Source organism: Choloepus didactylus, chromosome 10, assembly GCF_015220235.1.
Source record: "Choloepus didactylus isolate mChoDid1 chromosome 10, mChoDid1.pri, whole genome shotgun sequence".
NCBI classification, from domain to species: domain Eukaryota; kingdom Metazoa; phylum Chordata; class Mammalia; order Pilosa; family Megalonychidae; genus Choloepus; species Choloepus didactylus.
In genome coordinates, this window is record NC_051316.1 from 14,555,328 (window position 1) to 14,572,512 (window position 17,185).

Sequence of the window (17,185 nt, forward strand, 5' to 3'; positions counted from 1 at the left end):
TTTGAATCCTGGGGCTTGTTTTATTCTTTAACATATGGTCTACCTTTGAGAACATTCCATGTGTGCTTGAGAAGAATCTGAATTTTATTACTGTTTTGTGAAATATTCTGTATCACTCTAGTAGGTCTAGATGGTTTACAGTGTTTTCAAGTCTTGTAGATACTAATAGTTCTTCTGCCTAGTTGCTCTATCCATCCTTGAAAGTGGGATACTGAAGTCTCCAACTATTTTGGTTTCAGTGTAAATTTTCCCCAGTAATTCTCTAAGCTTGTTTTCATCTAGTTCTTCATTATGGAATTCTTTCATGTTAAATATCTATTTTCTTGTGTAACATAGTTATTTCCTTGCTTTTTCCTTTGGCTATTTTTCTTTTGGGTAAATTTTTAATGATTGTCCCAGGGATTACAATTAGCAGCTTAAGTTAAAACAATCTTGTTTGGATTAAATCCACCTCAATGTTAGTACTATAGAAAACATTGTTCCAATATAGCTCTCCTCTCTCCCTTTCCTTTAGACTCATATTTACATATATTACATATTCATTTCTCATAAATACATCCAAGAAACTTTAATGCCTTATGTAATTTCATTTTATGTAAAAGAAGAAATGAGTTAAAAAGAAATATATTTACATTGTCTCATACTTAGTTATGTATTTAGGTAATATACTCCACGTGGGTTAACTGAGTAATGGCACTTCATGATCAGGCTCCAGGAGGTAGTTGAATCCAGATTTCTGCTCAGGGGTAAAGGGCTCCTGTTTGGGACTGAGAGTGAATCACCAGGTATACCCAGATTGAACAGAGACATCTGAATCAAATACTGATTTGCAACTAAGCTCCTAATAGAGGGAATCTTTTCCATGGGCTCTTTTTCTTGAATGTACATCAGCATCAGTAGCCTCATTGGTGGAAGGGGGCAAGATTTTCACAATAATTGCAAACTGTCCAAAATACCACCTTATATCATCCCCCCAAACCCTTAGTTCCAATATAGGTGAGGGTGACCTCCAAAGGCTAAATTGGTGTCAAGTTTCTGGGATTGGCAATACTAACATGTTTCAAAGATGATAACATGTTCCATTAGCAGATGAGATTAGTTACCTCAACAAGGTAGGCAACTTAAATTTGAACCAGATATCCCAGCTTGGACACCAAATGCAGGCGCAATGAAAAAGACCTGGTTCCTCTCCTTAAGGAGCAGAAAAATAAATGTAGTTACCAATAATATTTTTTAAAATTCACATAAGTGAACAAATAGACCATATATAGCAAACATTTGTATTAAGAAAATTATCCTAATTGCTATTTTTAAGGATTATAAACATAAGAGTCCCGATACACACAGGGTTGAGTGGCACAGATGTACAGAAAAAAAGGACATAAGAAACTCAGATCAGCAGACTCAGCTTGATATAGTGACTTCACTTTCACAAATGAGGATATAAGATATGGAAAATATTTTACTTAATTTATTCTCATTTGATTATATACCATATGCAACTATAAGGAAAAAAAAAACCTCCAAGGAAAGTTTTCAGTATACTGTTTTGTTTTGTTTTTATTTTCACAATGTCAGGCTCCCTCATCTTTTTCTGTCAGGGTTTCTGTTCAGAACATATACTACAAGTCAACATTCAAATATCACAGCATCTCACAATGTTGCATCTCCCTGGAACAACATGAAGCAGTAGTTAAGCAAAATGAAATCGCCAAGTGCTTTCCTATAACTATACTGGAGGTCATGTTCTTCTTATTAACATTAGAAGTATTTTCATTTTTTTGTACTTTCAAAGGAAGCATACCAAAAGTGTTGGACCTAACTATGCCTATAAAGTTAACATGATGTATCATCTCACTAATATTTATTGTAATACTTCTGAGAAAGGAGTTCATGTTGTCATCTCCTAATCTATGCATTGACTTGTTCTAAGATTAAAGAGCAGAGGCGTAGTGCTCTAACATGGAAAAGCCAAATTTTCATATAGCAATTCATCTATGGATATATTCAAATAAGAGAAATAAAATCACATTTGTTTACTTATTTTATATCCATGAAGAATATCTCCTCGATAACATTCACAGTTTCCTTTCAAAAACTTGACATTGGTCTGTGCTAAAAAAAGTCTTATTTTCATATAACCCAAACAGAATTGAATAAGTGAGATATTTGAGAGCTGGCTGTGTTTAGTTAAATTCTTGGAGGATGGTCTTATATTAAAACAGGAATTGTCTCTTGGAATCCTTGGGTGCCACAGAATGAGTAGTTGTTACATTCATCAATTAACTGCTTTGGAGCGGAGTACTGCTTTGCTTTCTGAGAACATGCAGTGCTTTGGAAAACCTGCTATCCGTGTTGATCAACAAGAAAGGGCACAGAACTGGGTAACAGAATGAGAAAAGGACACTGATGCCCTGGAAATTAATATCTTTCTGATTTGAAAAAGCTATGTGGACAATGAGGAAAGAATTAAATGAATAAAAGAAAACAAAACATGTCACCAGGCAAAGGACAGTTTGTGTGGCTCTTGTTTCTGGAGACAGTTTCTGCATATGGTTGCTCTTTTTCATTTCCTGTAATTTCTTCTGGTGCTTGCACAAGAGATTAACAATGTACACACTGGCGAACATCATGATGAACAAAAAGACAATATCCCGAAGAAGTATGCACATTATAAAAATAAAACTTATGCCTGGTGTCATACAATAGTTCATAGAATATCCGTTTGTATCCAAAGTGTAATTTTTTGTTGCTGAACTCTCAGTAATGACATGAAAATTGATTATCATGTTGAGGGCCCAGAAGAAGAAAAAGGAAGGATAAATGAAATTGGTGGCTTTGAGTTTGAGCCATGACCATCTGCAGTTGTTGGGACTGATGATGATGGCTTGGATTATGCTCAAGAGAGAGGTTGAACAAATGGAGACACCCCGGTTGACACTGTAAATGTACATCACAGCCTTACACCCAACATCACTCAGAAAATGTTTAATTCCAAATGAGAACATAGTTTCAGGGATTCCTCGAGTAATTATTGCAGCCAGGTTAGCAAACGTCAATTGTGTGAGAATCTTATCTGTGATCTTCCTCTGAGAAGGTTGGGTGAAGGAGATGTAGGAGCTCAGCAAGAGCACCAGGGAGTTCTCCAGAATCCCAATGCCAGTTTGACAGAGGAAGAAAATTCCGAAGATCATATCTTTTGAAAGCATTTCCTGGTGACTGTCTTAGCACTAAAACAAAATCCAAGAAACCCGTATGCATAAAATTATGTAGAGAATTTGTCACAATCTTTTGAAGCTGAGGAACACTGCACAACAGTGCATTTTAAAGTCAGTTTTACCAAAGAGATGAATTTTCAGTATCATGAAATAGTGAGCCACAAACATAGGTATGGTTTTATTCCAGTAGTGGTGATGTGATTACTATTAGATATATTTCCTAAAGTTTAGAAAGAATTGGTTGCATGTTTCTCTGTATTTATTTAAAAAGCAGGCTGCAGTGAAAGGCCAAATTATGCTCAGATGGTGCTCAAGATACTGTTTACAGTCTTTCATCAAATTGCTACTGTATATGCTTTGTAAAGGTAATAACTGTTTAGTGGAGGAAATGTTGAAAAAGTAGTATAGAGGAGAAAGTTAAAAATGTTCATCAGTCATTCATACAGAATAAGCATAAGAACATGCCATGGTAAGAATATGCCATACTGTGACAGTTTTCATGCATGCTTCTTTATACAGAATTCTATTGTATATACAATTATGTATCCCCTATTTTCAATTAACATTATAGGTAAAGTACTTTTTAATGAAGAAGCCATTCTTACCATAATTTCAATACCTAAAATATTTGCTATGCTAATGTTGCAACATTTACAACTGCATTTCCTTTGCTCAAAGCCATTTCCTAACTTTCCTTACAATAAAAGCTGATCTGATTAGCTTGTATCATCCATTCATAACCATTGCCATTGTTTTTTTTTTTACAAAGAAGTTCTATCAAAAGAAATCTCTTTTACTAAATATTTTAGCGTCCAAACTTCCTTCAATTGTACAAGCACCGAATGTGATCAATATTTAAGCTTTTGACAATATGGTGATGATTTAACTTTCTGTGTTGTAACTTGCAGGCATGTAATTCTGAATTAGGAAGAACTTTTAAATACTTTTTGTTCCATTCATTTTTCTCTATAATTAACAATTCATACAATGTCTTAAAAAAACAAGCAATATACAAACAAGAACATCTAATGAGGATGTACTGATTTAAAAGTGTGGATAAACATTTTATCTATTACTGTTTTTCTATCTTATATGTATTTTCTAATTTTTGGCTACTTTTTCAGGTTAATAGATTTTTCTTATAAGAAATGTGAATAGAAACATAAATATTTTTAAAGAACCTAATTTGATGTAACGTAAAGTAAATGTTTTGTCATTTCACATTTTTCTGCTTAGTTTAAACAAAAATGTCTGCAAAATAAAGAAATTTGAGGAATAGATACTAGTATCATTTATTTGGTACATTTAATCCAGATATATCTCAAATTTATTTTGATATACTGTGTGCCATGAACATAGAATATATTATATTCTCACTCAAAGTATCAATTCAGTTACAGAATAATAGCTATAGCCAAGGATAAGACTGGAGGAAACATTAAAAAAGTATAAAGGTCTCTTGAAAATTCCCCTAAGATTTGATTTAATAATAGTTGAAATAAAATATTTTATAATTAATAAAAGAAAAAACACTGCCAATTAAACCCATGGATCAGAGAGGAATTCTAAATGAAAATGTAAAAGTCTGTTGAGCTAAATGAAAAAGAAAGCATAATATTTCAAAAATTTTAGATGAAGCTAAAGCAGTGTTTACAGAGGAATTTTGGGCATGAAATGTATATATTAGAAAATAATACAGGCATAAAGTTGTTGGGAAATGAATTATGCATACCACAAAAGTTAATTTCATGTCACAGCCTCTGGCCCTGGAATTATACCTATTTGTAACTGAGATGTTTTGAAGCCTTTATTAGTTAACCTGTGCCCAAACTGAATGAGGATGTGCATTAATCCAAGATGGCAGAAGTCCTTTTTGGCAAAGGGAATGGAAAAGGAGAGAGAAAGACATGGAATGAAACCAAGAATCAACTGAAATCAGAGGAGAAAGAAGAAGACAAAGCCACGTGCATTCACATGTGACAGAAACTCCACGGACAATGATCGCTGGCACTCAACCCTAGAACTTCAGTCTTCAGGGAGAAAGCATCATCTTGCAAACTCCTCAATTTAGGGCTTCCCTACCCTCAAAATCATGAGGCAAAAACTGCCATAGTTTAAGCCAGTACCTTATATGCTCTGGGTGTACACTACCAAACATTTAAGGAAGAAATTATATGAATTCTACATGGTGTTTTCCAGACAGTAGAGGACAGAATACTTGCAAACTCACTTTATGATGCCATCATTGCCCTAATCCTCAAATAAACAGACCATTATTTTTCAAATGAAAACTATACCAACATCTTTCATCAATATGGAAGAGAACATTCTTCACAAAGCAGTTAGAATCCAGCAAAATATAAAAAGGATAATACATAATTATCAACAGTGATTCATTACAGGAAGGAAAGGCTATTTAAATTTTTAAGCATCAGAAAGTACCAAAGGAAGTGAACTGAATCTGAAGAGATTGTGTGACACCATCAAATAAACCCATAAAAACAGGGGTAGAGATACTCCAAGAAATAATGGCTGAAAAATTCCCAAATTTAACCAAAGACATGAATACACACATCGAAGATGCATAATGAACTTAAACAGGATACAAACTATGGATCTAAACCATAGCATAGTGTAATCAAACTGTCAAATGCTAAACATTAGGACAGAATTCTGAAAGCCACAGAGGGAAGCATTGTGTCAAATACATGGGAGCCTCAATATGATTAAGGGTGAATTCTCATCAGAAACCACAGAGGCAAGAAGGAAGTAGCATGACACATTTAAAAGCGGAAAGCAAAAAATTTACAAGCAACAAATTTTGTCTTCCAAAAATGAGAGAGAGAATAATAAGACATTCCTAAATAAACAAAAGTTAGGGAGTTCATCACCACTAGGCTGTCCCTAAAAGAGAACATAAAGAGAGTGCTGCAGGTTGAAAGGAAAGGACAATAGACAACAGATGGAAGCCATATGAAGAAATAAAGATCTCCAGCAAAGGAACAAACAAGAGTAAATATAAATGCAAGTTGTATTATATATTTGGATTGTAACTCCACTTTTTGTTTCCTACAGGGTCTAAAGGTAAATGCAGAAAATGTAAAGTTAAATCACTGGCTTTGGACACATAATGAATAGCCATGTAATTTGTAACAACAACTATGTAAAGAAGGGTGGAGATCAGAGTTTGGAAACCTAGTATGCATACTAGTGAGCTAAGTTGGAATCAAAGCAAATGAGAATGTTATAGATATATAATATTAATTTCAGCACCATGGCAACTCCAAAGAAATTATTAGAGATTATCCAGTCTTATAGGGAGAGAAAGTAGGTTTCTAGGGGCAGGAGGCAGAGAGAATTGGGAGTTAATGCATAATGACTATAGAGTTATAGATCTATGGAATAGAATAGAGAGCTTTGAGATAGACCCAAATGAATATAGCCAAGTGATTTTTGACACAGGCACAAAGGCAATTCAATGAGGAAATGACAGCATTTTCGATGAATGGTGTCAGAACACTTGGATGTCCTTATGCAAAATAATGCAACTCAACACATTCTTCACACCTTACACAAAAATTAACTCAAAATATTACATGGACATAAATTTAAAATATGAAATTTACAGTAGAAAATATAGGAGAAAATTGTATGACATGGGGCTTACAAAAGAGCTTATAGAGATTACATACAAAACTTGATTAGAAAATTGCTCAGCTTGAACTTTATCAAAATTGTAACAAGTTTCCATGAAAGACACCATTAGGAGAATTAAAATAGTCAACAGACCAGAGTGAAATGTGGGGAAAAATCTGATCAGACATCTCTCCAATGAAGAAATATAGAAGACAAATTAGGATTTGGAAAGTTAATTTGCTCAAAATCATTTGTCATTAGAGTAATGAAAATTAAAACCACAATGAGATATCACTACATACTTACTACAATGGCTAAAATCCAAAACATACAGTGGAATAGTCGTCAGTAATAAAAAGGAACGAGCTATACATTCACCTTACACATGAGTGAATTTTAAATGCATTTTGCTGTATTAAAAGAAGCCAGACAGACCCTAAAAGCAAATAAGATGATTTCATTTATATGACATTCTAGAAAAGGTAAAATTATGGGAACAGAAAACAAATCAATGGTTCACAGGGTCTGAGGGAGGAGGGAATTTATGACTACAAGGACAGCAAATAGAGGAATTTTTAGGGTGATGGAACTGTTTGGTTTGGTACCTGAGTTGGTGGACACATTATGTCATGGATGTGCCCACTGAACTGTACATCAGAAACAGTAAACTTATACATATGCAAATTTTAAAAGCTAACCACGGAGTCCAGGGATGGTATGATGGGGTACAGGCTGTTAAAATTAACATAGCTGTATGACAAATGTATGGGCTCACCTCACTGAAGGGTACTGGGGAAAATATGCTAAGTAACTTTAATATACATTGAGTTTATTATAAATTGTAGGGCTAAAGACAAAAGGCACTGTATGTAAACACTGTAGTCTAGTTGGTCACTTTAGGTAGTTGCAGCCAGTTTTATTACTATCACAGAACGAAGTTATAAATAAGTAACATAGAAAGGATAAAAGGAATCATGATTTCTGGATTAGAGATAGAGACATCAGAATGAACTCAAGTGCACACGCATATATATACATACGTATGAAATAAACAAATTTGAAGAACATGTATCTGGAAGTAATCCATAAATATGAAAACAAGTAGATTATTAATGATACATTTCCTACTTCTCTATGTGGAGAAGAGCTAGAAAAATGATACCACAGTGGAAACAAACAACCCTATTTTGCAAGTCATGATTTCTAAAAATACCTTCTTGAATAAGAGTAACAGGATTCCTTGGGAAATGCCCAGGTCTAGCACTGGATTAGGGAAAATATCTGATGAACACTGAGTACCTTGCAGTGGCAGAAAGTAAGGAAATGCTCAAAACAAAAGGTTGGGCATATCAAAAGGCCACAGTAGCCAACCTGCAAAAGCTCCCGAAGCCCAAATCTAGAACAAATTATCAACTTAAAAATATAGTACTGGATAGTAATTCAAAGAATTAAATAAAGATCTGTGAGTTTATCCCATATAAATAAATGATTGCATAAAAAATGAATAGTGGAACAATACTATTCTCCTTTTCAGATGAATTCCAAATAGTATCAATGGATACAGGCCCTCTCCAAAGGAGCTTGTTTTCTTTCCTCTTGAGTGAATTCATTCACTTTGAATGAAAAGAGGCTAAAATAGGAACTTTATGGAGAAACTGAAAACACTACTTTAGCCAAATGCCCAAGGGTACCATAAGCAATAACAGGTCATATTGATATGCTATAGCCCCTGAAAATGATGAAATGATAACATTTAACCTTTCCATCCAAAACCTGTAACCCAGTCTTGGGTTTTCTATGGGAAAACACAACTTATGAACGTTCTACAGACAACCTGACCAGTATTCTTCAAGACTCTCAAGATAATAAATAAGCAAGAAAGGCTCAGAGGCTTTCACCCAGACCAGAAGAAACTAAAAATACATGATGACGAAATGTAATGTGGTGTCCTGAATGGATCCTGGAACAGGAAAAAAAGACATTACTGGAAAAACCTGGGATATTTGAACAAAGTCTGGACTTAAGTTAACAGGAATCACTCCAATGTTTGTTAACTTCTTAGTTTTCAGTAATAAACCATGGTAATGCATGTTGTTAACATTAGAGGGAAATGAATAAAAAGTGAACAGGAACATCTATAGTGTCTTTGCAACTCTCATAAATGAAAATTTCTTTCAAATAAAAACTTATTTAAAAAACAAAACTCATAATATGAAATATCAGTGCAAAATCAGGGAATTGCTCAATATTTCACATTATGAAACAAAAATTTTTGAGTGCCTGTGGAAAAGAAAAAGAGAATTGGGGACTGAAAATGACAGGGATCATAAATGTAGAATTAAAAACTTATACTACAATATAAATAGTGAGGGTGAGCTAGAAAATGAAAAAAAAATCAAGCAGGCAAATTCTATCAATTTCAAAAGTCAAATTTCGACCCCAGATTTAAAGGAAATCCTTCCTTTAGTAAATCTTTGTTGATATAAAAATTATGTGATTATTAAGTCAACCATATATGTCCTGGCCTTTTCTGAACTATTGATTCCTTTCCATTAAATAACTGATTTCTTATTGAGCTTTAAAAAAGGCTTAAGTATCCCAGAACTAAATGCCCATAACTGTTATTTCTTTTAAGATTTTAGTTAAATATTCTTATATATTAACACTTTGAGATGAACTTCAGAAAGGTGCATTATGTAATTAGCATGTTGGTAATGGTTCTGTAATTCCTGAAAGTTACCAATTTATTTGGGATAATCTATAAAGAACTATGGACTAGCACTTTATTCAAATTATGGACTTGATTAACATAAATCTATAGATCTAAACATGTCTAAAATCTAGAAGTGTTTCTCATATAAAACATTTACCACTCAATTAAAAATAGGTCAATTTATACTCCTGATTCTTCCACCTAAAAACAAGAAAGCTTCCTTATAATCTAACATCATCATTTCATTAGAGATACTCAAATAATGACTCTTAAATTAATAAATAAATAAAATTATACAGGTGAATGGAGAATATATTTAAAGACCAACACAGTGAGAAGGAAAAAGCAGTTTACCATGGAGAGGAAGAAAGTGATGAAAAGTGAGGGACAGGAGGAATCTAGAGGAAGATGCAGGTAAAGACTTGAGAGGTATATTAAGAGAGATGAACAGAAAAATTCATGGGGAACAGATTTGGGTACAGTTGAAAACCAATGGATAGAGGGACAATGACTTAGAAAGACACAACATTATTAGAAGTGTGGAATAGTAAATTATAAATTATAAACAGAATTCAAAGAAATAGAAGGTAAGGAATACAATTTTAAAATAAGACAATAGATGAGGAGGTTATGTAAACAAAGAAATTATAAAATGTAGTAAAATATAACATTAAATGAGAATTGACTATAAATATAGTAGATATTTCTAAAGAGAATGTGTATAGAGACAATACTGAAATGTAAAGATAAAATTGAAAGCACAAAAGAGAACAGTGGAGAGAGAGGCTTTAGAAGGAGAATTAAGCAAATTAGTCAATGAAAAGTGAGTGAAGGAATGGAGCACATTAATGAATGAATGTTAAATAAAAGGAAGGGGAATGGGGGCATTTGTGTGCATGCCTCGACAGCAGTGGTGTAAAGAAGCCTGAGAGATAAGTTCGGGAAAAACTAATGGAAAGTAGAGAAAAAATGAGATCTAAATTACATAAAATGAACAGTGTAAAAAGATGTGAGAAAAAAAATGTTAACAACAACTCCATGGTTTTCCAAACATAGGGAAGTAGGAAATGAGAGTAAAGGATAAAAATCTAGAATCTCTCTCTCTGATTGAAGCAAAGCAGCTTAAAACCATTAGAACCTGAGCTCACTGAGGAATGAAGGCTGACAGAAGGCAATGGCTGCGCATGACAGACAGCAGGAAGTGCAAGGTGTACAACACAGAACAGTAACAGCAAACACTTTCAGGGCCTACTGAGCAAAGGACATCAGTCTGAGCAGATGGGATGTGTTAGTTGATTTAATCCTCATAACAACAGAACTAGTAGAGTAAGTACTATTTTCATACTTCACAGATGGAAACAGAAGTATAGAGAGGACAGATAACCAGCACAAGTAATACTGCAAGGAGGTGGTAGAACAGGGTTTGAACACCATGTGTCTGACTCAGGAAAGAGTTCATAGCTACTATACTGTAAGTCCACAGAGGGAAGTGAGAACTAAGGAATTTAGAATAATTTTAAAAGGAGGATTCAAGTGGGTACCTCATTAGCAGTTTGAGTGTAAGCTGCCTACAATACAGGAAAGGGATTCAATTCAAGAAAAATATAATTGCCCTTTAAAAAGAGAATACAGGGTACAGAGAGGTGAGAAAAGAGAAGTATGGATGCTAAGGAAAAGGATGAAATGTATCAAGGATGGAATGAAAAACATGGAGAGCCATGAGAAACAAAAAGAGGACAAAGCATAAATAATATGGGTTGATAGAAACATTTCCAAAGGAAGAAATGTGGAAAAGAGTTTTAGAGAAAATAAGAGAAGGGAGTTTAGTTCTCCACAAGAGTGTTCCATTGCTCCCTGTGACAAGGGGTGAGAGAGACGTGACTCACCTGAGCTGGTGTCGCTGCCCCAGAAGTGTGGGTGGGACGGGACTGATGGCCGTGTCTGGAGAAATGGTTCATTCCCGAGTTATAAAAGCCAATGAGGTGACCTCAGCTCACACTGGGAGGTGGTTCTCATGTCACTGCACTGGCCCTGACACATTGAGAGGTGGGAGTCTCTGAAGAGGGTGTCACAAACACTGACAAATTATGCTTCCGCTGAGAACTGTAACAATTATGTATAGAAGTCAAAGAAGTTGCTTGGGACACCAACTTCCCTAGATGAGAATTTTTTGTTAATGGCAACCCCTGGGATATAAAATAGAGATGGGAGTCAAGTACTAAAAAGTCCTATTCTACACTGGTGAAGCAGTAGGTTAATTAGTAATTTACGGCACATCAACCTGTTGGAAGACAGGACAAGTTTTCACATTAGAATTAGCAAAAGCATGTGAGATATTTGAATATAACATTACATAAAATGATAGGAAGAAGATTTTTAAATAGTATTCAACTTTTTTATATAATTATTTAAGTGAACTCAATTAGGTAGATGATGATTGCAGGCAATATGTACAACTAAATATGTTCATGTTATCATGGGTTCATGATTTGTTTACCTAAAACTTTCCTTTAATTGTACTTTTGTTTTCAATTGAACATAGCAATAGAAAGTCAGAATCGGTGGAAGTAAACATATACGATGCTCTTTCCAGAATGTTAGTAGTCAGGATTCCTTTGACTGTTGCCAGGAATCACTAATTGAGAGAATTATAAGTTCCTTACATTATGATTCATGCAAGTTAAAATAGAAGTGAGAAATCATTATTTTGAATAGTGAAAATATGTTCATCATGAGAGTAATATGTTTACAGGGATAATACTGGCTTCAGCACAAAAATGAAATGTGTGTAATAACTTCCCAACTGTGAGAGAAGGAAGCACGCCCACTCCTTCAGAGGTGCACTTATCCTGGATCTCAACTTGAAAAGGAAATTTTCATGGGAGAGCTAGCACAAAGAATATTGAAAATCATTCCCATAGTCACCACCATTGTAGTTTTACTGTGCTGTGTATCCCTGACTACCCGATAATTCAGCCTTCTTTCCTCCAGAGAACAACAGTCAGGCATCCATAGAAATGTGGTCGTTTGCAGTAAGTGTATAAAGTTTAGGGGTGTGTGTGTGTTGTATTTGTTTGGTAAAGTGTGTTTGCTTGTGAACTCCTGAATCCAGCAGAGGTGGGGAAATGGGGCAGTCATGTTTCAAGGTGGCCCTGCAGTGGGAAATTTCAGGGACTGTGGAACTACAGGAAGACTCAAAATCAGCTGTGCCACTTTCTGGATGCAAGACCCAGGAAAGGTCATGTCCCCTCTCTGAGCCTCATCCTCTAGTCTGTAAAATGGAAACAAAGTGGGTTTGGGGGACATTCTCTTACTGGATTATCTGGTAATCTCAAAGGACCACACTGATGCCTGAGAGTGCAGAAGGGGTTTTCCTAAGATAAGTCACCTATTATCTCTTGCTGGAGAGTAGAGTCTCAGGCTTAGGGACAGAAGTTTCTGGGGACAGGCTTCTTGTGTCAGAGTCCCTCTTGCCAGCCAGCAGGGTAGAAGAATGCTTTCTCTTGTCATGTATTATAGCAGGGCTCCTCATCAATCCTGCAAGTGGTAGTGGTGTCAGAGGGACAGGAATAAACTGGGGTGCTGGGAAACAATGACCCTGGAAAGCTTCTTTTGGGAGGGTGGGTGGGGGGAAACACCAAGTGGGTCACTTTCTTCTCTTGGGTCAGGGGACGAAAGATGCCTGCCTCTGGGTTATTCTGTTCTGGGTCTCACAAATTTGCTTTCCTCTTACCACCTTTCATAGTTGTCCGTTAGTTGCCACTCTTCCAGGGTTAATGGTTGTATTTTGTAGGTATGAGTATGGGGAAGTGAGTCAACACCTTCTTGTAAAGACCCCTAGGGCTCAGGAATATGGATCTCACAAGTCATTACTTTTAGCATCTATTTGCTGGAGCCTCAGTTAGTGATTTTTCCCTTCAAATTGCTCCCTCCCCCCCAAACCCACTTTGTTTCCATTTTACAGACTAGAGGGGACGTTCTCTTACTGGATTATCTACTGCCCAGAAAGGAGGCCAGGACCTGCTTGCTAATTCTAAGTATTAGAAATATCTGCTGTATTTGCTGGCCTTAAAAACATATGAGTCTCCTCCTTTTACTGTTTTTCCCTCACTGCTATTAGCACTTCAGAAGCACCCTAGGCTTTGCTCAGGCCCTGGGCATTGGAAGAAAATGGATACCCAAAATCCCATGTTGGGATCAAGAAAGAGATAAGATAACTACTGGCTGACTTTTGGCATACATGTCACTGATTTTTTTAAACAGTTTTATTGATTTATAAAATCCTATATCATAGAGTTTACCTATTTAAAGTATACAATGCCATTTTTTTTTACTATATCACAGATATGTGCAACCATCACTACAGCCAATATTAGAATACTTCATCACCTTAAAAAGCTATCATCCCATTTCCCTACTGCTCCCCACCCCCACCCTAAGCAACCAGTGATCTATTTGTGTTGTACAGATTTCTATATTATGTGCATTTTCATGAATCAAACATATAATAGGTGATATTTTTGGCTATTTTTTTCTTCCACATAGCATCAAGTTTCCAGATTCATCCATGTTGCAGCATTTATTAGTATTTGATTCATTTATATGCCCAAATAATATTCCATTGTATGTATATATCACATTTTGTTTATGCATTTATCCACTGATTCATATTTGGGTTTTTAACTTTTGGCTATTATTCATAATGCTGCTGTGAATATTAATACAGAAATTTTTGGGTGGACATATGTTTTCATTTCTCTTGGTTACATACCCAGGAGTGCAATTGTTGGGTAATGTGTAAATTTATGTTTAATCATTTGAGCCATTTCCATTCTGTCTTTCAAAGTGACCCCAATATTTTACATTCTGTCCAGCAGTGAATGTGCATTCAAATTTCTCCACATTCTCACCAACTTGCTGTTGAGATGAAGTGGCATCTCACTGTGGTTTTGATTTGCATTTCCCTGGTAATTAATGATGTTGACCATCTTTTTATGTGTTTATCAGTTACTTTTCTATCTTCATTGGAGAAATGTCTATTCAGATCCTCTGACCATTTTTCAACTTGGTTATTTGTCTTTTCACCATTGAGTTGTAATAATTCTCTATATATTCTAGATACAAGTTCCTTATGGGATGCAAGATTTTCAAATATCTTCTCCCATTCTTTGGATTGTCTTTTCACTTTCTTGATGATGTCCTTTGAAGCAAAAACAGTTTTAATTTTTATGAAGATAAACGTATAAAGTTCTTTTATTTCTTTTGTTGCTTTTTGTGTCTTATCTGATAATTCTTTGCAAAGTCCATGGTCATTGAAGATTTTCTCCTATGTCTTCTAATAGTTTTATAGTTTTAACTCTTACATTTAGATGCTTGATACATTTCACTTTAATTTTTGTATATTGTGTGAGTTAAAGGTCCAACTTCATTTTTCTGTATGTGCCTATCAAGTGGTCCCTGCATGAGCTGTTGAAAATACTATTCTTTCCCCACTTGTTGGTCTTGGCATACATGTCAAAATCATTTGACAGTAGACACACTGTTTTATATCCGGGCTCTTATTCCATTCCATTGATCTTTCTGTCTATAGCGATGCCAATATCACATTGTCTTTATTACCACTACTTTGCAATATGTTTTGAAATTCAGAAGTCCTAGTTTGTGCTTCTTGTGCAGAATTGTTCTGGTTATCCTGGTTCCCTTTTAATTCCATATGAATTGGGAAATTCTCAAATATATAGAAGTCAAAAAACATAAGACTAAATAATCAGTGAATCAAAAGGAAAACACCAGAAGAATTAGAACATTGTTTGAGAATAATGAAAATAAAAACACAACACATGAATGTGTAAAGTATGCTCCTAAAATCATGCATGGGGAAAAAGAAAGCTAAAATGAGTATATTAAAAAGAAAAAAAAGATAAAAATCAATATAAGAACCTAGCAACTTAATACTAGGAAGGGTACACTAAACCAATGCAAGCAAAGGAAAGAAATAAAAGGTTAGAGGAAATAATAAAATAGAGAATAAAAAATACAGTGAAAATCAATTAAACTAAAAGGATTAAAAAAGAAACAAAGAACAGATAACCAAAGTTGCCAAACTCTGTCTACACTAACCAAGAAAAAAAAGGGAGAAGGAACAAATTACTTAAAGCAGAAATAGAAGAGAGGTTGCCATTACTGTCCCTACTGAATTAAAAAAGATTGCAAGAGAACATTATGACCAACTGTATGCAAGGAGATTATATAAGTTAGATGAAATAGACAAATATCTAGAAAGACAGAAACTATGAAACTAATTCAAGACAAAATAGGAATTCTAAACTGAACTGAAATAGACTTGTAACAAGAGACTGAATTTGCAATGAAAAATTTCCCCACAAAGTAAATCCCAGGTGACAATGGCTTCACTGGTGAACTATACCAAATGTTTAAAAAATAATTAAACCAGTTTTAAACTCTTCCACAAATAGAAGAGGCACAAAGAGTTCTCAACTCATTCTAAAAGGCCAGCAACCACATTAAGGTATTTCAAAAATTCCTTATGAATATAGAAGGAAAAAGTCCTCAACAAAGTACAGTATCCAGTAACTTATACAAAGGATTGTACATCATGACCAAGTGATATTTATCCCAGAAATGCAACATTAGTTAATAACTGCAAATCAATGTAATACAACAAATTAATAAATACAGAAACTGTATAATCATACCAATAAAAGCAATAAAACCATTTGACATAGACCAACACTCTTTCATGATACAAACATTCACTAAATTAGGAATAGAAGGGAATTTACTCAACCTGATAAAGAGCATATATGTAAACCTCATGGCTAACATCATACTTAATGCAAAAGACTAACTATTTTCCTACTAAGCTCAGGAGTGAGACAAAGAAATTTGCTCTAACCAACTATACAACATTGTACCTGAAGCCAACCTCCATCTCTTGTGCTTTTTAGCTTGGGATAAAGGAGTTTTTCTTTAGAAACAGTGCCAAGAATGACAAGATATAAATGAAACAAAATGAAAGAAAATAAAACAAAACAAAAACTACTTTTAAAGAAAATGCCTAACAGGTTTTTAATACAGTAATCACTGTAATGTCACTTTCTTTTCTAATTCCTTAGTTTTCAGCTCAGGCTGCATTCTCTAACTCATACTGTGAAGGCAAAGGTATTTTTGATTCAGAAATATAAGAAATCTACATAGTCTTAATTTGTAAGAGTTTCTAGCCATAGCAATTAGTTAAGAGAAATATATAAAATCATCCAAATGAGAAAGGAAGAGGATAAACTATTTCTATTTGCAGATGATATGCTATTTCCTTTATAGGAAATCCTAACTGACGCACATAAAATTCTATTAGAACAAATAAATAAGTTCAACAATGTTCCAGGTTACATAATTAGTATAAAAAACGGTATTTCCATGTAGTATATTAATGGCTAATTTGAAAATGTACTGAAAAGAAATTTAAAATACATCAAAGGCATAAAGTCTCAGGAATAAAATTAACAAACAGAATGAACAAGCACATTGAAAACTACATAAAACTACTGACAGAAAGTAAAGAAGATCTATAGAAATGGAAAAAAATCCTACGCTCATG

At 34.5% G+C, this 17,185-nt stretch overlaps 1 protein-coding gene across 1 annotated transcript; it reads right to left on the bottom strand.

Annotated features, from left to right (window-relative positions):
* Nucleotides 1-2,282: 2,282 nt before the first annotated feature.
* LOC119505244 (vomeronasal type-1 receptor 4-like) lies at nucleotides 2,283-3,194 on the bottom strand. The gene has a single exon (XM_037797885.1). It carries the CDS (start codon nucleotides 3,192-3,194, stop codon nucleotides 2,283-2,285), a length of 912 nt encoding a protein of 303 aa, XP_037653813.1.
* Nucleotides 3,195-17,185: the final 13,991 nt, after the last annotated feature.